The sequence below is a fragment of the Lepisma saccharinum genome, unplaced genomic scaffold, assembly GCF_977018435.1.
Source record: "Lepisma saccharinum unplaced genomic scaffold, izLepSacc3.1 HAP1_SCAFFOLD_35, whole genome shotgun sequence".
NCBI lineage: Eukaryota > Metazoa > Arthropoda > Insecta > Zygentoma > Lepismatidae > Lepisma > Lepisma saccharinum.
Genome location: NW_028142899.1, coordinates 3,269,282 through 3,296,498, shown reverse-complemented (window position 1 = coordinate 3,296,498; position 27,217 = coordinate 3,269,282). Strand labels below are relative to the sequence as shown.

At 32.0% G+C, this 27,217-nt stretch overlaps 1 protein-coding gene across 1 annotated transcript; it reads right to left on the bottom strand.

Annotated features, from left to right (window-relative positions):
- Positions 1 to 7,388: 7,388 nt before the first annotated feature.
- Positions 7,389 to 8,222, bottom strand: LOC145982262 (uncharacterized). The gene has a single exon (XM_083115838.1). The coding sequence runs from the start codon at positions 8,220 to 8,222 to the stop codon at positions 7,389 to 7,391; it is 834 nt and encodes a 277-aa protein (XP_082971964.1).
- Between the last annotated feature and the right edge of the window lie 18,995 nt (positions 8,223 to 27,217).

Sequence of the window (27,217 nt, the reverse complement as noted above, 5' to 3'; positions counted from 1 at the left end):
GTAGTCGTTCTCGAGGAGATTTGAAATATAGATTTTGATTGTTGAAACATTATAAAACAATCGAATTCCACACATTTTACCATTTAATTATATAAAATTTCAAACTCGCATATCTCCGTTGCTATTGAAGATACAGAAGTGATTTTGTACTCAATGGAATCAGGTCGACGCTCTCTATTGGCTGATGGAGAAAAATGTAATCCATGTGTAATATTCATGCTTAGTTACCATGTAAACTCTCATAACAATAAATTAAACAATCTTTTTAGGCGCTATTGTAGTCGTCGAGGAGATTCCAAATATAGATTTTGATTTTTGAAACATTATAAAACAATCGAATTATACACTTTTTACGATAGAATTATATAAAATTTCAAACTCGCATATCTCCGTTACTGTTGAAGATACAGAAGTGATTTTGCACTCAATGGATTCAATTCGACCTAACCTAACCTAAACTGACCTGACCTAACCTAACCTAACCTAACTTTACTTAACCTAATCTAACCTAACCTAATAACAATAAAATAAAAACAATTTATTTGTGCCGATTGTAGTCGTTCTCGAGGAGATTTGAAATATAGATTTTGATTGTTGAAACATTATAAAACAATCGAATTCCACACATTTTACAATATAATTATATAAAATTTCAAACACGTATATCTCCGTTACTATTGAAGATACAGAAGTGATTGCACTCAATGGAATCAGGTCGACGCTCTCTATTGGCTCATGGGGAAAAATGTAATCCATGTGTAATATTCATGCTTAGTTACCATGGAAACTCTCATAACAATAAATTAAACAATCTATTTAGACGCTATTGTAGTCGTTGTCGAGGAGATTTCAAATATAGATTTTGATTGTTGAAACATTATAAAACAATCGAATTATACACATTTTACGATAGAATTATATAAAATTTCAAACTCGCATATCTCCGTTACTGTTGAAGATACAGAAGTGATTTTACACTCAATGGAATTAGGTCGACCTAACCTAACCTAAACTGACCTGACCTAACCTAACCTAACCTAACTTTACTTAACCTAACCTAACCTAACCTAATAACAATAAAATAAAAACAATCTATTTGTGCCGATTGTAGTCGTTCTCGAGGAGATTTGAAATATAGATTTTGATTGTTGAAACATTATAAAACAATCGAATTCCACACATTTTACCATTTAATTATATAAAATTTCAAACTCGTATATCTCCGTTACTATTGAAGATACAGAAGTGATTTTGCACTCAAGGGAATCTGGTCGACGCTCTCTATTGGCTCATGGGGAAAAATGAAATCCATGTGTAATATTCATGCTTAGTTACCATGGAAACTCTCATAACAATAAATTAAACAACCTTTTTAGGCGCTTTTGTAGTCGTCGAGGAGATTCCAAATATAGATTTTGATTTTTGAAACATTATAAAACAATCGAATTCCACACATTTTACCATTTAATTATATAAAATTTCAAACTCGTATATCTCCGTTACTATTGAAGATACAGAAGTGATTTTGCACTCAAGGGAATCAGGTCGACGCTCTCTATTGGCTCATGGGGAAAAATGTAATCCATGTGTAATATTCATGCTTAGTTACCATGGAAACTCTCATAACAATAAATTAAACAGTCTATTTAGACGCTATTGTAGTCGTTGTCGAGGAGATTTCAAATATAGATTTTGATTGTTGAAACATTATAAAACAATCGAATTATACACATTTTACGATAGAATTATATAAAATTTCAAACTCGCATATCTCCGTTACTGTTGAAGATACAGAAGTGATTTTGCACTCAATAGATTCAATTCGACCTAACCTAACCTAAACTGACCTGACCTAACCTAACCTAACCTAACTTTACTTAACCTAACCTAACCTAACCTAATAACAATAAAATAAAAACAATCTATTTGTGCCGATTGTAGTCGTTCTCGAGGAGATTTGAAATATAGATTTTGATTGTTGAAACATTATAAAACAATCGAATTCCACACATTTTACCATTTAATTATATAAAATTTCAAACTCGTATATCTCCGTTACTATTGAAGATACAGAAGTGATTTTGCACTCAATGGATTCAATTCGACCTAACCTAACCTAAACTGACCTGACCTAACCTAACCTAACCTAACTTTACTTAACCTAACCTAACCTAACCTAATAACAATAAAATAAAAACAATTTATTTGTGCCGATTGTAGTCGTTCTCGAGGAGATTTGAAATATAGATTTTGATTGTTGAAACATTATAAAACAATCGAATTCCACACATTTTACCATTTAATTATATAAAATTTCAAACTCGCATATCTCCGTTACTATTGAAGATACAGAAGTGATTTTGTACTCAATGGAATCAGGTCGACGCTCTCTATTGGCTGATGGAGAAAAATGTAATCCATGTGTAATATTCATGCTTAGTTACCATGTAAACTCTCATAACAATAAATTAAACAATCTTTTTAGGCGCTATTGTAGTCGTCGAGGAGATTCCAAATATAGATTTTGATTTTTGAAACATTATAAAACAATCGAATTATACACTTTTTACGATAGAATTATATAAAATTTCAAACTCGCATATCTCCGTTACTGTTGAAGATACAGAAGTGATTTTGCACTCAATGGATTCAATTCGACCTAACCTAACCTAAACTGACCTGACCTAACCTAACCTAACCTAACTTTACTTAACCTAATCTAACCTAACCTAATAACAATAAAATAAAAACAATTTATTTGTGCCGATTGTAGTCGTTCTCGAGGAGATTTGAAATATAGATTTTGATTGTTGAAACATTATAAAACAATCGAATTCCACACATTTTACAATATAATTATATAAAATTTCAAACACGTATATCTCCGTTACTATTGAAGATACAGAAGTGATTTTGCACTCAATGGAATCAGGTCGACGCTCTCTATTGGCTCATGGGGAAAAATGTAATCCATGTGTAATATTCATGCTTAGTTACCATGGAAACTCTCATAACAATAAATTAAACAATCTATTTAGACGCTATTGTAGTCGTTGTCGAGGAGATTTCAAATATAGATTTTGATTGTTGAAACATTATAAAACAATCGAATTATACACATTTTACGATAGAATTATATAAAATTTCAAACTCGCATATCTCCGTTACTGTTGAAGATACAGAAGTGATTTTACACTCAATGGAATTAGGTCGACCTAACCTAACCTAAACTGACCTGACCTAACCTAACCTAACCTAACTTTACTTAACCTAACCTAACCTAACCTAATAACAATAAAATAAAAACAATCTATTTGTGCCGATTGTAGTCGTTCTCGAGGAGATTTGAAATATAGATTTTGATTGTTGAAACATTATAAAACAATCGAATTCCACACATTTTACCATTTAATTATATAAAATTTCAAACTCGTATATCTCCGTTACTATTGAAGATACAGAAGTGATTTTGCACTCAAGGGAATCTGGTCGACGCTCTCTATTGGCTCATGGGGAAAAATGAAATCCATGTGTAATATTCATGCTTAGTTACCATGGAAACTCTCATAACAATAAATTAAACAACCTTTTTAGGCGCTTTCGTAGTCGTCGAGGAGATTCCAAATATAGATTTTGATTTTTGAAACATTATAAAACAATCGAATTCCACACATTTTACCATTTAATTATATAAAATTTCAAACTCGTATATCTCCGTTACTATTGAAGATACAGAAGTGATTTTGCACTCAAGGGAATCAGGTCGACGCTCTCTATTGGCTCATGGGGAAAAATGTAATCCATGTGTAATATTCATGCTTAGTTACCATGGAAACTCTCATAACAATAAATTAAACAGTCTATTTAGACGCTATTGTAGTCGTTGTCGAGGAGATTTCAAATATAGATTTTGATTGTTGAAACATTATAAAACAATCGAATTATACACATTTTACGATAGAATTATATAAAATTTCAAACTCGCATATCTCCGTTACTGTTGAAGATACAGAAGTGATTTTGCACTCAATAGATTCAATTCGACCTAACCTAACCTAAACTGACCTGACCTAACCTAACCTAACCTAACTTTACTTAACCTAATCTAACCTAACCTAATAACAATAAAATAAAAACAATTTATTTGTGCCGATTGTAGTCGTTCTCGAGGAGATTTGAAATATAGATTTTGATGGTTGAAACATTATAAAACAATCGAATTCCACACATTTCACCATTTAATTATATAAAATTTCAAACTCGCATATCTCCGTTACTATTGAAGATACAGAAGTGATTTTGTACTCAATGGAATCAGGTCGACGCTCTCTATTGGCTGATGGAGAAAAATGTAATCCATGTGTAATATTCATGCTTAGTTACCATGGAAACTCTCATAACAATAAATTAAACAATCTTTTTAGGCGCTATTGTAGTCGTCGAGGAGATTCCAAATATAGATTTTGATTTTTGAAACATTATAAAACAATCGAATTATACACTTTTTACGATAGAATTATATAAAATTTCAAACTCGCATATCTCCGTTACTGTTGAAGATACAGAAGTGATTTTGCACTCAATGGATTCAATTCGACCTAACCTAACCTAAACTGACCTGACCTAACCTAACCTAACCTAACTTTACTTAACCTAATCTAACCTAACCTAATAACAATAAAATAAAAACAATTTATTTGTGCCGATTGTAGTCGTTCTCGAGGAGATTTGAAATATAGATTTTGATTGTTGAAACATTATAAAACAATCGAATTCCACACATTTTACAATATAATTATATAAAATTTCAAACACGTATATCTCCGTTACTATTGAATATACAGAAGTGATTTTGCACTCAATGGAATCAGGTCGACGCTCTCTATTGGCTCATGGGGAAAAATGTAATCCATGTGTAATATTCATGCTTAGTTACCATGGAAACTCTCATAACAATAAATTAAACAATCTATTTAGACGCTATTGTAGTCGTTGTCGAGGAGATTTCAAATATAGATTTTGATTGTTGAAACATTATAAAACAATCGAATTATACACATTTTACGATAGAATTATATAAAATTTCAAACTCGCATATCTCCGTTACTGTTGAAGATACAGAAGTGATTTTGCACTCAATGGATTCAATTCGACCTAACCTAAACTAAACTGACCTGACCTAACCTAACCTAACCTAACTTTACTTAACCTAACCTAACCTAACCTAATAACAATAAAATAAAAACAATCTATTTGTGCCGATTGTAGTCGTTCTCGAGGAGATTTGAAATATAGATTTTGATTGTTGAAACATTATAAAACAATCGAATTCCACACATTTTACCATTTAATTATATAAAATTTCAAACTCGTATATCTCCGTTACTATTGAAGATACAGAAGTGATTTTGCACTCAAGGGAATAAGGTCGACGCTCTCTATTGGCTCATGGGGAAAAATGAAATCCATGTGTAATATTCATGCTTAGTTACCATGGAAACTCTCATAACAATAAATTAAACAATCTATTTAGACGCTATTGTAGTCGTTGTCGTGGAGATTTCAAATATAGATTTTGATTGTTGAAACATTATAAAACAATCGAATTATACACATTTTACGATAGAATTATATAAAATTTCAAACTCGCATATCTCCGTTACTGTTGAAGATACAGAAGTGATTTTGCACTCAATAGATTCAATTCGACCTAACCTAACCTAAACTGACCTGACCTAACCTAACCTAACCTAACTTTACTTAACCTAACCTAACCTAACCTAATAACAATAAAATAAAAACAATCTATTTGTGCCGATTGTAGTCGTTCTCGAGGAGATTTGAAATATAGATTTTGATTGTTGAAACATTATAAAACAATCGAATTCCACACATTTTACCATTTAATTATATAAAATTTCAAACTCGTATATCTCCGTTACTATTGAAGATACAGAAGTGATTTTGCACTCAAGGGAATCAGGTCGACGCTCTCTATTGGCTCATGGGGAAAAATGTAATCCATGTGTAATATTCATGCTTAGTTACCATGGAAACTCTAATAACAATAAATTAAACAATCTTTTTAGGCGCTATTGTAGTCGTGGAGGAGATTCCAAATATAGATTTTGATTTTTGAAACATTATAAAACAATCGAATTATACACTTTTTACGATAGAATTATATAAAATTTCAAACTCGCATATCTCCGTTACTGTTGAAGATACAGAAGTGATTTTGCACTCAATGGATTTAATTCGACCTAACCTAACCTAAACTGACCTGACCTAACCTAACCTAACCTAACTTTACTTAACCTTTTACACGCCGAATTGTCTTTGGATTTGAAATAAATGAGTTTTTCAGTAATGTTTGTCTCTTTGGTGTACATTAAAGAGAATTATTAAAAAAAATTGTTATTTTTTATTTTCTCTATATGTAAACTGGAGTGTTCCCAATTGGGAACATTGGCGTTTCATGTGAAGTATTATTACAGAGTTTTCTAATTATAATTCAACTGGACCAGCATCTTTTCTGTTTATATAATAGCATAGTAAATGTACAGAAATATTACATATAAGCTTAAAGAGAGTGAGACAACATTACAACCTTCTAAATACAAAATACTAATACAAGTACATAATATAATAAGATAATTTTATAGAAATGAGAAAACATCATTGTGCAATTTTACTCAAGGAGAAAAGGATTTGTTTTATTGAAAATATAGCAATACCAAATTTTAAATATATGTAGTTTACACATTTGAAAATGAAAAGAAAAATCCAGGCTGCAACAACTGCCACGTTCAAAGCATTGGAAAATAAATTCCACCACTATTTTTTCCCTCGCAGCTGAGGTCTGAAGCTGGACAGCATACGGTCCAAAACATCGACGCCCCCCATTCCTTTATTGTACTTTCATACTAAGTGAGGTTCAGGGACATCAATCCTCTTCTTTGATTGGTGAGAGTGCCTCTTTGCTGTTCCTAATGACAAGTGTGTCTGGTAGTTGGATGCCAAGGTGACTACACATGTAAATATCACCATCACATCGAAAGTCAAACTCTCCTCTTTTCTTTTTCTTCATTTGATTTGTGGGAACCAAGGGACATCTACCAGTCCTTCCTTCTCGTACTGTACCTATTGATTTGAACCCCTTTATTTTCAGCTCTTTCGGCAATGTGTAGGTGGTAAAGAAATTATCAAAGAAAACATCAACTTGCAGAAGATTAGTGACAACATTCAATAAGGCTGTCACGAATCTAGTCCCAAGTGAGAGTTAGATTCATCTCCTTCCTTTCCTTGATAGATTTTCATAACATAAGGATATCCATCACTTGAACTAAGAGTCCAGATTTTGAATCCGAAACGAATCGGTTTTCCCTTTATGAACATCTTGCAAGAATGATGCCCATAATAGGGAACCATTGATTCGTCGATGCTGAGTTGTTTATGAAAATTCCATATTGCTGAAGATTGTTGTTTAGCTCATCATATAATGGTGAAATTTTTTCAAGTTTATCCCCTTGTTTCAATTGAGTATTGTCCAAAACGTGGAAATATTTCTTTATATCCCGAAACTTCTGTCTGGGCATCGCAGTTGGGACAATTGGTACAGTCACATCTTCTGCTGTTGACCAGTACATATCTTCCCTTGGAAAATTGTGATAACCGCTGATTAGAAGCAAACCAAAGAACTGAGCTATGTCATGTTTGGTGAACGACACAATTTTGCCCTTTTGAGCTGCATATAGGCATGTCATTGAAGATAGATGCTCGAGGTATGTCTCTGGTAAAATTTTATGAAACAACTCAATAGGTTCCGGTGGCAGTAAATCTGGGTGCTTGTCGGATAAGCACTGAAATGAATCATCGCAATGGAGCGAATTGTTTTCTATAACCGTAGACTTCTTCCACGAAGGATGTCCTACCTGTATACTTGATGCCCCTTTAGCCTTTCTTGATGTGGTTGGCTGAAAAGACTCCGGAGTAGATTGTTCCACGTTAGTTGTGACAACTAATTCACCACACACATCTGAAGGAACCACTTCTTCCAAAACGTTGTCATCAATTTTTTCGTCATCGGCAAGATCTGCAGTTTCTTCTGGAGGCAACTGACAAATATCCACTACATCTCCAATGTCTTCAGTATCGTCATCTAAAATTTCATTCAAATACTGAAAAGCTGCTTCCAATGTTAGGAAACTATTCGATGACATGTTGTTCGTACAAATGTTGTTGAAAGACTGAATTTTGTAACAACGAGACGGCATGAATCAACAGAAGCAGCTAACAGAACGTGGCAAAAAACAAGCCGGGATCTTTGTTATACAAACAATGTAAAAACAATTATTTCAAATATACTTGTAGCCAACAATAAGCATGATTTTATTTCCATTGTTGACCAATTTACAAAACAATCTTGCCTCACAACTGTGAGAAAAGAAAATTTCTCTTCAGTTTTTTGTGTGAGTTATTTGTTGTCTGTAACCATTGTTCATGTAAAACGCCAATGATCCCATTTGGGAACATGATAATAAACTTATATCCAGACTAATAGAAATCAATGAAAAAACAATTCTAATGCATTTCATGTAATACTAGCATTATGTTCTGCCCGATTATGTACGAAGAAGAAAAAAGTAATTGATTTGGCTGTAAATAAAAGATATATAATATTATGAATGCAATTTTAACAATTTTGGTGTAATTTCATAGTATACCTTCCAGACGATAATAATGAAAATATTAATTAAATGTTGTTAATAGTAAATATACACCCTAAATTAATCGATAAAACAAGAAAACTATAAAAAAATTTGTTTCAGTATGGTTGAAATTGAAAATTAGTTGATGTTCCCAATTGGGAACATTGGCAGGTAAAGGGTTAACCTAATCTAACCTAACCTAATAACAATAAAATAAAAACAATTTATTTGTGCCGATTGTAGTCGTTCTCGAGGAGATTTGAAATATAGATTTTGATGGTTGAAACATTATAAAACAATCGAATTCCACACATTTCACCATTTAATTATATAAAATTTCAAACTCGCATATCTCCGTTACTATTGAAGATACAGAAGTGATTTTGTACTCAATGGAATCAGGTCGACGCTCTCTATTGGCTGATGGAGAAAAATGTAATCCATGTGTAATATTCATGCTTAGTTACCATGGAAACTCTCATAACAATAAATTAAACAATCTTTTTAGGCGCTATTGTAGTCGTCGAGGAGATTCCAAATATAGATTTTGATTTTTGAAACATTATAAAAAAATCGAATTATACACTTTTTACGATAGAATTATATAAAATTTCAAACTCGCATATCTCCGTTACTGTTGAAGATACAGAAGTGATTTTGCACTCAATGGATTCAATTCGACCTAACCTAACCTAAACTGACCTGACCTAACCTAACCTAACCTAACTTTACTTAACCTAATCTAACCTAACCTAATAACAATAAAATAAAAACAATTTATTTGTGCCGATTGTAGTCGTTCTCGAGGAGATTTGAAATATAGATTTTGATTGTTGAAACATTATAAAACAATCGAATTCCACACATTTTACAATATAATTATATAAAATTTCAAACACGTATATCTCCGTTACTATTGAATATACAGAAGTGATTTTGCACTCAATGGAATCAGGTCGACGCTCTCTATTGGCTCATGGGGAAAAATGTAATCCATGTGTAATATTCATGCTTAGTTACCATGGAAACTCTCATAACAATAAATTAAACAATCTATTTAGACGCTATTGTAGTCGTTGTCGAGGAGATTTCAAATATAGATTTTGATTGTTGAAACATTTTAAAACAATCGAATTATACACATTTTACGATAGAATTATATAAAATTTCAAACTCGCATATCTCCGTTACTGTTGAAGATACAGAAGTGATTTTGCACTCAATGGATTCAATTCGACCTAACCTAAACTAAACTGACCTGACCTAACCTAACCTAACCTAACTTTACTTAACCTAACCTAACCTAACCTAATAACAATAAAATAAAAACAATCTATTTGTGCCGATTGTAGTCGTTCTCGAGGAGATTTGAAATATAGATTTTGATTGTTGAAACATTATAAAACAATCGAATTCCACACATTTTACCATTTAATTATATAAAATTTCAAACTCGTATATCTCCGTTACTATTGAAGATACAGAAGTGATTTTGCACTCAAGGGAATCAGGTCGACGCTCTCTATTGGCTCATGGGGAAAAATGAAATCCATGTGTAATATTCATGCTTAGTTACCATGGAAACTCTCATAACAATAAATTAAACAATCTTTTTAGGCGCTATTGTAGTCGTCGAGGAGATTCCAAATATAGATTTTGATTTTTGAAACATTATAAAACAATCGAATTATACACTTTTTACGATAGAATTATATAAAATTTCAAACTCGCATATCTCCGTTACTGTTGAAGATACAGAAGTGATTTTGCACTCAATGGATTCAATTCGACCTAACCTAACCTAAACTGACCTGACCTAACCTAACCTAACCTAACTTTACTTAACCTAATCTAACCTAACCTAATAACAATAAAATAAAAACAATTTATTTGTGCCGATTGTAGTCGTTCTCGAGGAGATTTGAAATATAGATTTTGATTGTTGAAACATTATAAAACAATCGAATTCCACACATTTTACAATATAATTATATAAAATTTCAAACTCGCATATCTCCGTTACTGTTGAAGATACAGAAGTGATTTTACACTCAATGGAATTAGGTCGACCTAACCTAACCTAAACTGACCTGACCTAACCTAACCTAACCTAACTTTACTTAACCTAACCTAACCTAACCTAATAACAATAAAATAAAAACAATCTATTTGTGCCGATTGTAGTGGTTCTCGAGGAGATTTGAAATATAGATTTTGATTGTTGAAACATTATAAAACAATCGAATTCCACACATTTTACCATTTAATTATATAAAATTTCAAACTCGTATATCTCCGTTACTATTGAAGATACAGAAGTGATTTTGCACTCAAGGGAATCAGGTCGACGCTCTCTATTGGCTCATGGGGAAAAATGTAATCCATGTGTAATATTCATGCTTAGTTACCATGGAAACTCTCATAACAATAAATTAAACAATCTATTTAGACGCTATTGTAGTCGTTGTCTAGGAGATTTCAAATATAGATTTTGATTGTTGAAACATTATAAAACAATCGAATTATACACATTTTACGATAGAATTATATAAAATTTCAAACTCGCATATCTCCGTTACTGTTGAAGATACAGAAGTGATTTTACACTCAATGGAATTAGGTCGACCTAACCTAACCTAAACTGACCTGACCTAACCTAACCTAACCTAACTTTACTTAACCTAACCTAACATAACCTAATAACAATAAAATAAAAACAATCTATTTGTGCCGATTGTAGTCGTTCTCGAGGAGATTTGAAATATAGATTTTGATTGTTGAAACATTATAAAACAATCGAATTCCACACATTTTACCATTTAATTATATAAAATTTCAAACTCGTATATCTCCGTTACTATTGAAGATACAGAAGTGATTTTGCACTCAAGTGAATCAGGTCGACGCTCTCTATTGGCTCATGGGGAAAAATGAAATCCATGTGTAATATTCATGCTTAGTTACCAAGGAAACTCTCATAACAATAAATTAAACAACCTTTTTAGGCGCTTTTGTAGTCGTCGAGGAGATTCCAAATATAGATTTTGATTTTTGAAACATTATAAAACAATCGAATTCCACACATTTTACCATTTAATTATATAAAATTTCAAACTCGTATATCTCCGTTACTATTGAAGATACAGAAGTGATTTTGCACTCAAGGGAATCAGGTCGACGCTCTCTATTGGCTCATGGGGAAAAATGTAATCCATGTGTAATATTCATGCTTAGTTACCATGGAAACTCTCATAACAATAAATTAAACAGTCTATTTAGACGCTATTGTAGTCGTTGTCGAGGAGATTTCAAATATAGATTTTGATTGTTGAAACATTATAAAACAATCGAATTATACACATTTTACGATAGAATTATATAAAATTTCAAACTCGCATATCTCCGTTACTGTTGAAGATACAGAAGTGATTTTGCACTCAATGGATTTAATTCGACCTAACCTAACCTAAACTGACCTGACCTAACCTAACCTAACCTAACTTTACTTAACCTAACCTAACCTAACCTAATAACAATAAAATAAAAACAATCTATTTGTGCCGATTGTAGTCGTTCTCGAGGAGATTTGAAATATAGATTTTGATTGTTGAAACATTATAAAACAATCGAATTCCACACATTTTACCATTTAATTATATAAAATTTCAAACTCGTATATCTCCGTTACTATTGAAGATACAGAAGTGATTTTGCACTCAAGGGAATCAGGTCGACGCTCTCTATTGGCTCATGGGGGAAAATGTAATCCATGTGTAATATTCATGCTTAGTTACCATGGAAACTCTCATAACAATAAATTAAACTATCTATTTAGACGCTATTGTAGTCGTTGTCGAGGAGATTTCAAATATAGATTTTGATTGTTGAAACATTATAAAACAATCGAATTATACACATTTTACGATAGAATTATATAAAATTTCAAACTCGCATATCTCCGTTACTGTTGAAGATACAGAAGTGATTTTACACTCAATGGAATTAGGTCGACCTAACCTAACCTAAACTGACCTGACCTAACCTAACCTAACCTAACTTTACTTAACCTAACCTAACCTAACCTAATAACAATAAAATAAAAACAATCTATTTGTGCCGATTGTAGTCGTTCTCGAGGAGATTTGAAATATAGATTTTGATTGTTGAAACATTATAAAACAATCGAATTCCACACATTTTACCATTTAATTATATAAAATTTCAAACTCGTATATCTCCGTTACTATTGAAGATACAGAAGTGATTTTGCACTCAAGGGAATCAGGTCGACGCTCTCTATTGGCTCATGAAAAAAAATGAAATCCATGTGTAATATTCATGCTTAGTTACCATGGAAACTCTCATAACAATAAATTAAACAATCTTTTTAGGCGCTATTGTAGTCGTCGAGGAGATTCCAAATATAGATTTTGATTTTTGAAACATTATAAAACAATCGAATTATACACTTTTTACGATAGAATTATATAAAATTTCAAACTCGCATATCTCCGTTACTGTTGAAGATACAGAAGTGATTTTGCACTCAATGGATTCAATTCGACCTAACCTAACCTAAACTGACCTGACCTAACCTAACCTAACCTAACTTTACTTAACCTAATCTAACCTAACCTAATAACAATAAAATAAAAACAATTTATTTGTGCCGATTGTAGTCGTTCTCGAGGAGATTTGAAATATAGATTTTGATTGTTGAAACATTATAAAACAATCGAATTCCACACATTTTACAATATAATTATATAAAATTTCAAACACGTATATCACCGTTACTATTGAAGATACAGAAGTGATTTTGCACTCAATGGAATCAGGTCGACGCTCTCTATTGGCTCATGGGGAAAAATGTAATCCATGTGTAATATTCATGCTTAGTTACCATGGAAACTCTCATAACAATAAATTAAACAATCTATTTAGACGCTATTGTAGTCGTTGTCGAGGAGATTTCAAATATAGATTTTGATTGTTGAAACATTGTAAAACAATCGAATTATACACATTTTACGATAGAATTATATAAAATTTCAAACTCGCATATCTCCGTTACTGTTGAAGATACAGAAGTGATTTTACACTCAATGGAATTAGGTCGACCTAACCTAACCTAAACTGACCTGACCTAACCTAACCTAACCTAACTTTACTTAACCCATTAATGCATAAAGTTTACAAACCCCTTTCCTGAAATTTTTTTCATGGTTTTGGTATCAGTACAATTCAAATAAGACACAATATATGATAAATTTTTGTTTTTACAATGTATGTAAGAGATACAGTGCGTCCGATAAATCGGACACTGTGCACTACGATCACTTCCGTGTGTCCAATAAATCGGACACTGTGCACAATGATCACTTGCATGTTTTGTCTATAAATAGCTGTCCCAAGAAAAAAGTATTGCTGTGGAAAATATGTAACCAAAAGAAAATGAAACACTTAAGATCAGTCATGTGCAGTGGCGGATATTGGGTTCCAAAACGGGCAGGAGCAAGGTTCCAAATGTAGGGGGCAAAGAGAGTATATTTTCCTTTGTAGATAAGATCTATCATAGTGTGGGTGCAAAAGTGACTAAAAATTGGGAGGCAAGTATCCCCCTAATCGCCGCCTCTGGTCATGTGTATGTTTACATACATACATAAATACATACACAAATTTCGAAGAAACGATACAAAAGGAAACATTTGGAATAGAAATCAACAAATATACACAAAATTATTATTATTACAGTACAGAACACAGTCGTCCGATATCAGTTTGTATCTGTGGACTGGAAATCTATCATGTAACCACTACTAGAGCTTTCTTGACCACTTCTTGAACCTAAAACGGATCAGCTTTCCTCTAATGAACTGTTTTGCGTAGTGCCTCCCATAGTAAGGAATCATACTCTCGTCGTTGGAAAGCATTTCGTTCACACCTCCATGCTGTTTGAAAGATGAGGAAAGTTTCTCCAAATATGGCCGTATCCTGTACAGACTATCGGACTCATCTATTTGTGTATTGTCATTCAAATGAATATTATGCAGAATAGTCTCAAACTGACCACAATGAATGCTTGCAGGAAGTATCGAAGTAGTATATTTTTCTTTTGACCTAAACGTGCGTTTGTTTGAATATTTTGCATAACCTGACAACAAGAGACCACCAGGAATAACAAGAAGTTCTTCTTTTGTCAAATCAAGATTTTTTTGCGAAGCATACAATTTGGATTCATTTGTTATAACATTTAGCATGTCCTCATCAAAAAATAAATTATAAGAGTCTAATTGTGATTCACAGTTTCGTACTTCTTCAGATGGTTCAATAGGGCAGCACTTAGTTTGTAATTAGAATAAAGGTAGACTTTTCTTCCACAAGGGTCTTGATTTTGTCTGAAGACGTATTATTTTTTTTTGAAGCACCAGTGTTATGTGTAGTCGTAGATGTAGACGCTACATTACTGGATGAACCTTCACAATCAACACAACTTCGTATCTTAGTTTGCACCTCGCAAACACTCATTAGTGCATTTTGCCAAAAATTGTTTAGATTGGCCGCATGCACATCATCAGATTTATCGCTGTCTTCTTCTGTATCCTTGCCATCCACTGGTGGTGTAACATAAATGAGTTGTTCCTCCTCCTCCTCCACATCTTCCATTCTCCAAAGTAGTCAAAATTTGATCACACACACACACACACACACACGCACGCACGCACGCATACACACACTAATGCACAAACATGCACACATTCACACACTAATGCATAAACATGCACACATACACGCATATATGCATAAACATGCACACATACACGCATATATGCATACACATGCACACACACTAATATACACACATAAACACACACATACAAAAATATATGCACACATACACACACACTAATGCACAAACACGCACATACACACACATACATACACATATATACATTGACAATGTCTAAACATCAAAGGTATCGAAAATTTTACAGGAAATGGAAAATCTGCATAAAGTGCTCAATGTGCATAGAGTCCGATATATCGGACACTATATTTTCTCTCGCAATAGCAGCTCAGGGATGAAACTAATGCACAAATTATTGTTACATATTTGATTACTAATGTTTCTTACGCATATTTGTCAAAACACATCTCGGATAAATGTCAACTACTACATATGAATTGAAATTAGCTTTCCCGTTATGCAGAAACGCAGTACAGCTCTCTCACCATGTTCCACTCCCTTACAATTTGGCGGGAAATTTACAATGTTGCCAAGCCCATGGGGTGACATATGCATCACAGAGGTACCAAAGAACTAGATTTGATAAATATAACAAATTAAAGTAAAACAGTGTTACAGAAAATGCAAATATGTCAACGTCCGATTAATCGGACACCATGCATTAATGGGTTAACCTAACCTAACCTAACCTAATAACAATAAAATAAAAACAATCTATTTGTGCCGATTGTAGTGGTTCTCGAGGAGATTTGAAATATAGATTTTGATTGTTGAAACATTATAAAACAATCGAATTCCACACATTTTACCATTTAATTATATAAAATTTCAAACTCGTATATCTCCGTTACTATTGAAGATACAGAAGTGATTTTGCACTCAAGGGAATCAGGTCGACGCTCTCTATTGGCTCATGGGGAAAAATGTAATCCATGTGTAATATTCATGCTTAGTTACCATGGAAACTCTCATAACAATAAATTAAACAATCTATTTAGACGCTATTGTAGTCGTTGTCTAGGAGATTTCAAATATAGATTTTGATTGTTGAAACATTATAAAACAATCGAATTATACACATTTTACGATAGAATTATATAAAATTTCAAACTCGCATATCTCCGTTACTGTTGAAGATACAGAAGTGATTTTACACTCAATGGAATTAGGTCGACCTAACCTAACCTAAACTGACCTGACCTAACCTAACCTAACCTAACTTTACTTAACCTAACCTAACATAACCTAATAACAATAAAATAAAAACAATCTATTTGTGCCGATTGTAGTCGTTCTCGAGGAGATTTGAAATATAGATTTTGATTGTTGAAACATTATAAAACAATCGAATTCCACACATTTTACCATTTAATTATATAAAATTTCAAACTCGTATATCTCCGTTACTATTGAAGATACAGAAGTGATTTTGCACTCAAGTGAATCAGGTCGACGCTCTCTATTGGCTCATGGGGAAAAATGAAATCCATGTGTAATATTCATGCTTAGTTACCAAGGAAACTCTCATAACAATAAATTAAACAACCTTTTTAGGCGCTTTTGTAGTCGTCGAGGAGATTCCAAATATAGATTTTGATTTTTGAAACATTATAAAACAATCGAATTCCACACATTTTACCATTTAATTATATAAAATTTCAAACTCGTATATCTCCGTTACTATTGAAGATACAGAAGTGATTTTGCACTCAAGGGAATCAGGTCGACGCTCTCTATTGGCTCATGGGGAAAAATGTAATCCATGTGTAATATTCATGCTTAGTTACCATGGAAACTCTCATAACAATAAATTAAACAGTCTATTTAGACGCTATTGTAGTCGTTGTCGAGGAGATTTCAAATATAGATTTTGATTGTTGAAACATTATAAAACAATCGAATTATACACATTTTACGATAGAATTATATAAAATTTCAAACTCGCATATCTCCGTTACTGTTGAAGATACAGAAGTGATTTTGCACTCAATGGATTTAATTCGACCTAACCTAACCTAAACTGACCTGACCTAACCTAACCTAACCTAACTTTACTTAACCTAACCTAACCTAACCTAATAACAATAAAATAAAAACAATCTATTTGTGCCGATTGTAGTCGTTCTCGAGGAGATTTGAAATATAGATTTTGATTGTTGAAACATTATAAAACAATCGAATTCCACACATTTTACCATTTAATTATATAAAATTTCAAACTCGTATATCTCCGTTACTATTGAAGATACAGAAGTGATTTTGCACTCAAGGGAATCAGGTCGACGCTCTCTATTGGCTCATGGGGGAAAATGTAATCCATGTGTAATATTCATGCTTAGTTACCATGGAAACTCTCATAACAATAAATTAAACTATCTATTTAGACGCTATTGTAGTCGTTGTCGAGGAGATTTCAAATATAGATTTTGATTGTTGAAACATTATAAAACAATCGAATTATACACATTTTACGATAGAATTATATAAAATTTCAAACTCGCATATCTCCGTTACTGTTGAAGATACAGAAGTGATTTTACACTCAATGGAATTAGGTCGACCTAACCTAACCTAAACTGACCTGACCTAACCTAACCTAACCTAACTTTACTTAACCTAACCTAACCTAACCTAATAACAATAAAATAAAAACAATCTATTTGTGCCGATTGTAGTCGTTCTCGAGGAGATTTGAAATATAGATTTTGATTGTTGAAACATTATAAAACAATCGAATTCCACACATTTTACCATTTAATTATATAAAATTTCAAACTCGTATATCTCCGTTACTATTGAAGATACAGAAGTGATTTTGCACTCAAGGGAATCAGGTCGACGCTCTCTATTGGCTCATGAAAAAAAATGAAATCCATGTGTAATATTCATGCTTAGTTACCATGGAAACTCTCATAACAATAAATTAAACAATCTTTTTAGGCGCTATTTTAGTCGTCGAGGAGATTCCAAATATAGATTTTGATTTTTGAAACATTATAAAACAATCGAATTATACACTTTTTACGATAGAATTATATAAAATTTCAAACTCGCATATCTCCGTTACTGTTGAAGATACAGAAGTGATTTTGCACTCAATAGATTCAATTCGACCTAACCTAACCTAAACTGACCTGACCTAACCTAACCTAACCTAACTTTACTTAACCTAACCTAACCTAACCTAATAACAATAAAATAAAAACAATCTATTTGTGCCGATTGTAGTCGTTCTCGAGGAGATTTGAAATATAGATTTTGATTGTTGAAACATTATAAAACAATCGAATTCCACACATTTTACCATTTAATTATATAAAATTTCAAACTCGTATATCTCCGTTACTATTGAAGATACAGAAGTGATTTTGCACTCAAGGGAATCAGGTCGACGCTCTCTATTGGCTCATGGGGAAAAATGTAATCCATGTGTAATATACATGCTTAGTTACCATGGAAACTCTAATAACAATAAATTAAACAGTCTTTTTAGGCGCTAAAATAGTCGTGGAGGAGATTCCAAATATAGATTTTGATTTTTGAAACATTATAAAACAATCGAATTATACACTTTTTACGATAGAATTATATAAAATTTCAAACTCGCATATCTCCGTTACTGTTGAAGATACAGAAGTGATTTTGCACTCAATGGATTTAATTCGACCTAACCTAACCTAAACTGACCTGACCTAACCTAACCTAACCTAACTTTACTTAACCTAATCTAACCTAACCTAATAACAATAAAATAAAAACAATTTATTTGTGCCGATTGTAGTCGTTCTCGAGGAGATTTGAAATATAGATTTTGATGGTTGAAACATTATAAAACAATCGAATTCCACACATTTTACCATTTAATTATATAAAATTTCAAACACGTATATCTCCGTTACTATTGAAGATACAGAAGTGATTTTGCACTCAATGGAATCAGGTCGACGCTCTCTATTGGCTCATGGGGAAAAATGTAATCCATGTGTAATATTCATGCTTAGTTACCATGGAAACTCTCATAACAATAAATTAAACAATCTATTTAGACGCTATTGTAGTCGTTGTCGAGGAGATTTCAAATATAGATTTTGATTGCTGAAACATTATAAAACAATCGAATTATACACATTTTACGATAGAATTATATAAAATTTCAAACTCGCATATCTCCGTTACTGTTGAAGATACAGAAGTGATTTTACACTCAATGGAATTAGGTCGACCTAACCTAACCTAAACTGACCTGACCTAACCTAACCTAACCTAACTTTACTTAACCTAACCTAACCTAACCTAATAACAATAAAATAAAAACAATCTATTTGTGCCGATTGTAGTCGTTCTCGAGGAGATTTGAAATATAGATTTTGATTGTTGAAACATTATAAAACAATCGAATTCCACACATTTTACCATTTAATTATATAAAATTTCAAACTCGTATATCTCCGTTACTATTGAAGATACAGAAGTGATTTTGCACTCAAGGGAATCAGGTCGACGCTCTCTATTGGCTCATGGGGAAAAATGAAATCCATGTGTAATATTCATGCTTAGTTACCATGGAAACTCTCATAACAATAAATTAAACAACCTTTTTAGGCGCTTTTGTAGTCGTCGAGGAGATTCCAAATATAGATTTTGATTTTTGAAACATTATAAAACAATCGAATTCCACACATTTTACCATTTAATTATATAAAATTTCAAACTCGTATATCTCCGTTACTATTGAAGATACAGAAGTGATTTTGCACTCAAGGGAATCAGGTCGACGCTCTCTATTGGCTCATGGGGAAAAATGTAATCCATGTGTAATATTCATGCTTAGTTACCATGGAAACTCTCATAACAATAAATTAAACAGTCTATTTAGACGCTATTGTAGTCGTTGTCGAGGAGATTTCAAATATAGATTTTGATTGTTGAAACATTATAAAACAATCGAATTATACACATTTTACGATAGAATTATATAAAATTTCAAACTCGCATATCTCCGTTACTGTTGAAGATACAGAAGTGATTTTGCACTCAATGGATTTAATTCGACCTAACCTAACCTAAACTGACCTGACCTAACCTAACCTAACCTAACTTTACTTAACCTAACCTAACCTAACCTAATAACAATAAAATAAAAACAATCTATTTGTGCCGATTGTAGTCGTTCTCGAGGAGATTTGAAATATAGATTTTGATTGTTGAAACATTATAAAACAATCGAATTCCACACATTTTACCATTTAATTATATAAAATTTCAAACTCGTATATCTCCGTTACTATTGAAGATACAGAAGTGATTTTGCACTCAAGGGAATCAGGTCGACGCTCTCTATTGGCTCATGAAGAAAAATGAAATCCATGTGTAATATTCATGCTTAGTTACCTTGGAAACTCTCATAACAATAAATTAAACAATCTTTTTAGGCGCTATTGTAGTCGTCGAGGAGATTCCAAATATAGATTTTGATTTTTGAAACATTATAAAACAATCGAATTATACACTTTTTACGATAGAATTATATAAAATTTCAAACTCGCATATCTCCGTTACTGTTGAAGATACAGAAGTGATTTTGCACTCAATAGATTCAATTCGACCTAACCTAACCTAAACTGACCTGACCTAACCTAAACTAACCTAACTTTACTTAACCTAACCTAACCTAACCTAATAACAATAAAATAAAAACAATCTATTTGTGCCGATTGTAGTCGTTCTCGAGAAGATTTGAAATATAGATTTTGATTGTTGAAACATTATAAAACAATCGAATTCCACACATTTTACCATTTAATTATATAAAATTTCAAACTCGTATATCTCCGTTACTATTGAAGATACAGAAGTGATTTTGCACTCAAGGGAATCAGGTCGACGCTCTCTATTGGCTCATGAAGAAAAATGAAATCCATGTGTAATATTCATGCTTAGTTACCATGGAAACTCTCATAACAATAAATTAAACAATCTTTTTAGGCGCTATTGTAGTCGTCGAGGAGATTCCAAATATAGATTTTGATTTTTGAAACATTATAAAACAATCGAATTATACACTTTTTACGATAGAATTATATAAAATTTCAAACTCGCATATCTCCGTTACTGTTGAAGATACAGAAGTGATTTTGCACTCAATAGATTCAATTCGACCTAACCTAACCTAAACTGACCTGACCTAACCTAAACTAACCTAACTTTACTTAACCTAACCTAACCTAACCTAATAACAATAAAATAAAAACAATCTATTTGTGCCGATTGTAGTCGTTCTCGAGAAGATTTGAAATATAGATTTTGATTGTTGAAACATTATAAAACAATCGAATTCCACACATTTTACCATTTAATTATATAAAATTTCAAACTCGTATATCTCCGTTACTATTGAAGATACAGAAGTGATTTTGCACTCAAGGGAATCAGGTCGACGCTCTCTATTGGCTCATGGGGAAAAATGTAATCCATGTGTAATATTCATGCTTAGTTACCATGGAAACTCTAATAACAATAAATTAAACAATCTTTTTAGGCGCTATTGTAGTCGTGGAGGAGATTCCAAATATAGATTTTGATTTTTGAAACATTATAAAACAATCGAATTATACACTTTTTACGATAGAATTATATAAAATTTCAAACTCGCATATCTCCGTTACTGTTGAAGATACAGAAGTGATTTTGCACTCAATGGATTTAATTCGACCTAACCTAACCTAAACTGACCTGACCTAACCTAACCTAACCTAACTTTACTTAACCTAATCTAACCTAACCTAATAACAATAAAATAAAAACAATTTATTTGTGCCGATTGTAGTCGTTCTCGAGGAGATTTGAAATATAGATTTTGATGGTTGAAACATTATAAAACAATCGAATTCCACACATTTTACCATTTAATTATATAAAATTTCAAACTCGCATATCTCCGTTACTATTGAAGATACAGAAGTGATTTTGTACTCAATGGAATCAGGTCGACGCTCTCTATTGGCTCATGGGGAAAAATGTAATCCATGTGTAATATTCATGCTTAGTTACCATGGAAACTCTCATAACAATAAATTAAACAACCTTTTTAGGCGCTTTTGTAGTCGTCGAGGAGATTCCAAATATAGATTTTGATTTTTGAAACATTATAAAACAATCGAATTCCACACATTTTACCATTTAATTATATAAAATTTCAAACTCGTATATCTCCGTTACTATTGAAGATACAGAAGTGATTTTGCACTCAAGGGAATCAGGTCGACGCTCTCTATTGGCTCATGGGGAAAAATGTAATCCATGTGTAATATTCATGCTTAGTTACCATGGAAACTCTCATAACAATAAATTAAACAGTCTATTTAGACGCTATTGTAGTCGTTGTCGAGGAGATTTCAAATATAGATTTTGATTGTTGAAACATTATAAAACAATCGAATTATACACATTTTACGATAGAATTATATAAAATTTCAAACTCGCATATCTCCGTTACTGTTGAAGATACAGAAGTGATTTTGCACTCAATGGATTTAATTCGACCTAACCTAACCTAAACTGACCTGACCTAACCTAACCTAACCTAACTTTACTTAACCTAATCTAACCTAACCTAATAACAATAAAATAAAAACAATTTATTTGTGCCGATTGTAGTCGTTCTCGAGGAGATTTGAAATATAGATTTTGATGGTTGAAACATTATAAAACAATCGAATTCCACACATTTTACCATTTAATTATATAAAATTTCAAACTCGCATATCTCCGTTACTATTGAAGATACAGAAGTGATTTTGTACTCAATGGAATCAGGTCGACGCTCTCTATTGGCTCATGGGGAAAAATGTAATCCATGTGTAATATTCATGCTTAGTTACCATGGAAACTCTCATAACAATAAATTAAACTATCTATTTAGACGCTATTGTAGTCGTTGTCGTGGAGATTTCAAATATAGATTTTGATTGTTGAAACATTATAAAACAATCGAATTATACACATTTTACGATAGAATTATATAAAATTTCAAACTCGCATATCTCCGTTACTGTTGAAGATACAGAAGTGATTTTACACTCAATGGAATTAGGTCGACCTAACCTAACCTAAACTGACCTGACCTAACCTAACCTAACCTAACTTTACTTAACCTAACCTAACCTAACCTAATAACAATAAAATAAAAACAATCTATTTGTGCCGATTGTAGTCGTTCTCGAGGAGATTTGAAATATAGATTTTGATTGTTGAAACATTATAAAACAATCGAATTCCACACATTTTACCATTTAATTATATAAAATTTCAAACTCGTATATCTCCGTTACTATTGAAGATACAGAAGTGATTTTGCACTCAAGGGAATCAGGTCGACGCTCTCTATTGGCTCATGAAGAAAAATGAAATCCATGTGTAATATTCATGCTTAGTTACCATGGAAACTCTCATAACAATAAATTAAACAATCTTTTTAGGCGCTATTGTAGTCGTCGAGGAGATTCCAAATATAGATTTTGATTTTTGAAACATTATAAAACAATCGAATTATACACTTTTTACGATAGAATTATATAAAATTTCAAACTCGCATATCTCCGTTACTGTTGAAGATACAGAAGTGATTTTGCACTCAATAGATTCAATTCGACCTAACCTAACCTAAACTGACCTGACCTAACCTAACCTAACCTAACTTTACTTAACCTAACCTAACCTAACCTAATAACAATAAAATAAAAACAATCTATTTGTGCCGATTGTAGTCGTTCTCGAGGAGATTTGAAATATAGATTTTGATTGTTGAAACATTATAAAACAATCGAATTCCACACATTTTACCATTTAATTATATAAAATTTCAAACTCGTATATCTCCGTTACTATTGAAGATACAGAAGTGATTTTGCACTCAAGGGAATCAGGTCGACGCTCTCTATTGGCTCATGGGGAAAAATGTAATCCATGTGTAATATACATGCTTAGTTACCATGGAAACTCTAATAACAATAAATTAAACAGTCTTTTTAGGCGATAAAATAGTCGTGGAGGAGATTCCAAATATAGATTTTGATTTTTGAAACATTATAAAACAATCGAATTATACACTTTTTACGATAGAATTATATAAAATTTCAAACTCGCATATCTCCGTTACTGTTGAAGATACAGAAGTGATTTTGCACTCAATGGATTTAATTCGACCTAACCTAACCTAAACTGACCTGACCTAACCTAACCTAACCTAACTTTACTTAACCTAATCTAACCTAACCTAATAACAATAAAATAAAAACAATTTATTTGTGCCGATTGTAGTCGTTCTCGAGGAGATTTGAAATATAGATTTTGATGGTTGAAACATTATAAAACAATCGAATTCCACACATTTTACCATTTAATTATATAAAATTTCAAACTCGCATATCTCCGTTACTATTGAAGATACAGAAGTGATTTTGTACTCAATGGAATCAGGTCGACGCTCTCTATTGGCTGATGGAGAAAAATGTAATCCATGTGTAATATTCATGCTTAGTTACCATGGAAACTCTCATAACAATAAATTAAACAATCTATTTAGACGCTATTGTAGTCGTTGTCGAGGAGATTTCAAATATAGATTTTGATTGTTGAAACATTATAAAACAATCGAATTATACACATTTTACGATAGAATTATATAAAATTTCAAACTCGCATATCTCCGTTACTGTTGAAGATACAGAAGTGATTTTGCACTCAAGGGAATCAGGTCGACGCTCTCTATTGGCTCATGAAGAAAAATGAAATCCATGTGTAATATTCATGCTTAGTTACCATGGAAACTCTCATAACAATAAATTAAACAGTCTATTTAGACGCTATTGTAGTCGTTGTCGAGGAGATTTCAAATATAGATTTTGATTGTTGAAACATTATAAAACAATCGAATTATACACATTTTACGATAGAATTATATAAAATTTCAAACTCGCATATCTCCGTTACTGTTGAAGATACAGAAGTGATTTTGCACTCAATGGATTTAATTCGACCTAACCTAACCTAAACTGACCTGACCTAACCTAACCTAACCTAACTTTACTTAACCTAATCTAACCTAACCTAATAACAATAAAATAAAAACAATTTATTTGTGCCGATTGTAGTCGTTCTCGAGGAGATTTGAAATATAGATTTTGATGGTTGAAACATTATAAAACAATCGAATTCCACACATTTTACCATTTAATTATATAAAATTTCAAACTCGCATATCTCCGTTACTATTGAAGATACAGAAGTGATTTTGTACTCAATGGAATCAGGTCGACGCTCTCTATTGGCTCATGGGGAAAAATGTAATCCATGTGTAATATTCATGCTTAGTTACCATGGAAACTCTCATAACAATAAATTAAACTATCTATTTAGACGCTATTGTAGTCGTTGTCGTGGAGATTTCAAATATAGATTTTGATTGTTGAAACATTATAAAACAATCGAATTATACACATTTTACGATAGAATTATATAAAATTTCAAACTCGCATATCTCCGTTACTGTTGAAGATACAGAAGTGATTTTACACTCAATGGAATTAGGTCGACCTAACCTAACCTAAACTGACCTGACCTAACCTAACCTAACCTAACTTTACTTAACCTAACCTAACCTAACCTAATAACAATAAAATAAAAACAATCTATTTGTGCCGATTGTAGTCGTTCTCGAGGAGATTTGAAATATAGATTTTGATTGTTGAAACATTATAAAACAATCGAATTCCACACATTTTACCATTTAATTATATAAAATTTCAAACTCGTATATCTCCGTTACTATTGAAGATACAGAAGTGATTTTGCACTCAAGGGAATCAGGTCGACGCTCTCTATTGGCTCATGAAGAAAAATGAAATCCATGTGTAATATTCATGCTTAGTTACCATGGAAACTCTCATAACAATAAATTAAACAATCTTTTTAGGCGCTATTGTAGTCGTCGAGGAGATTCCAAATATAGATATTGATTTTTGAAACATTATAAAACAATCGAATTATACACTTTTTACGATAGAATTATATAAAATTTCAAACTCGCATATCTCCGTTACTGTTGAAGATACAGAAGTGATTTTGCACTCAATAGATTCAATTCGACCTAACCTAACCTAAACTGACCTGACCTAACCTAACCTAACCTAACTTTACTTAACCTAACCTAACCTAACCTAATAACAATAAAATAAAAACAATCTATTTGTGCCGATTGTAGTCGTTCTCGAGGAGATTTGAAATATAGATTTTGATTGTTGAAACATTATAAAACAATCGAATTCCACACATTTTACCATTTAATTATATAAAATTTCAAACTCGTATATCTCCGTTACTATTGAAGATACAGAAGTGATTTTGCACTCAAGGGAATCAGGTCGACGCTCTCTATTGGCTCATGGGGAAAAATGTAATCCATGTGTAATATACATGCTTAGTTACCATGGAAACTCTAATAACAATAAATTAAACAGTCTTTTTAGGCGCTAAAATAGTCGTGGAGGAGATTCCAAATATAGATTTTGATTTTTGAAACATTATAAAACAATCGAATTATACACTTTTTACGATAGAATTATATAAAATTTCAAACTCGCATATCTCCGTTACTGTTGAAGATACAGAAGTGATTTTGCACTCAATGGATTTAATTCGACCTAACCTAACCTAAACTGACCTGACCTAACCTAACCTAACCTAACTTTACTTAACCTAA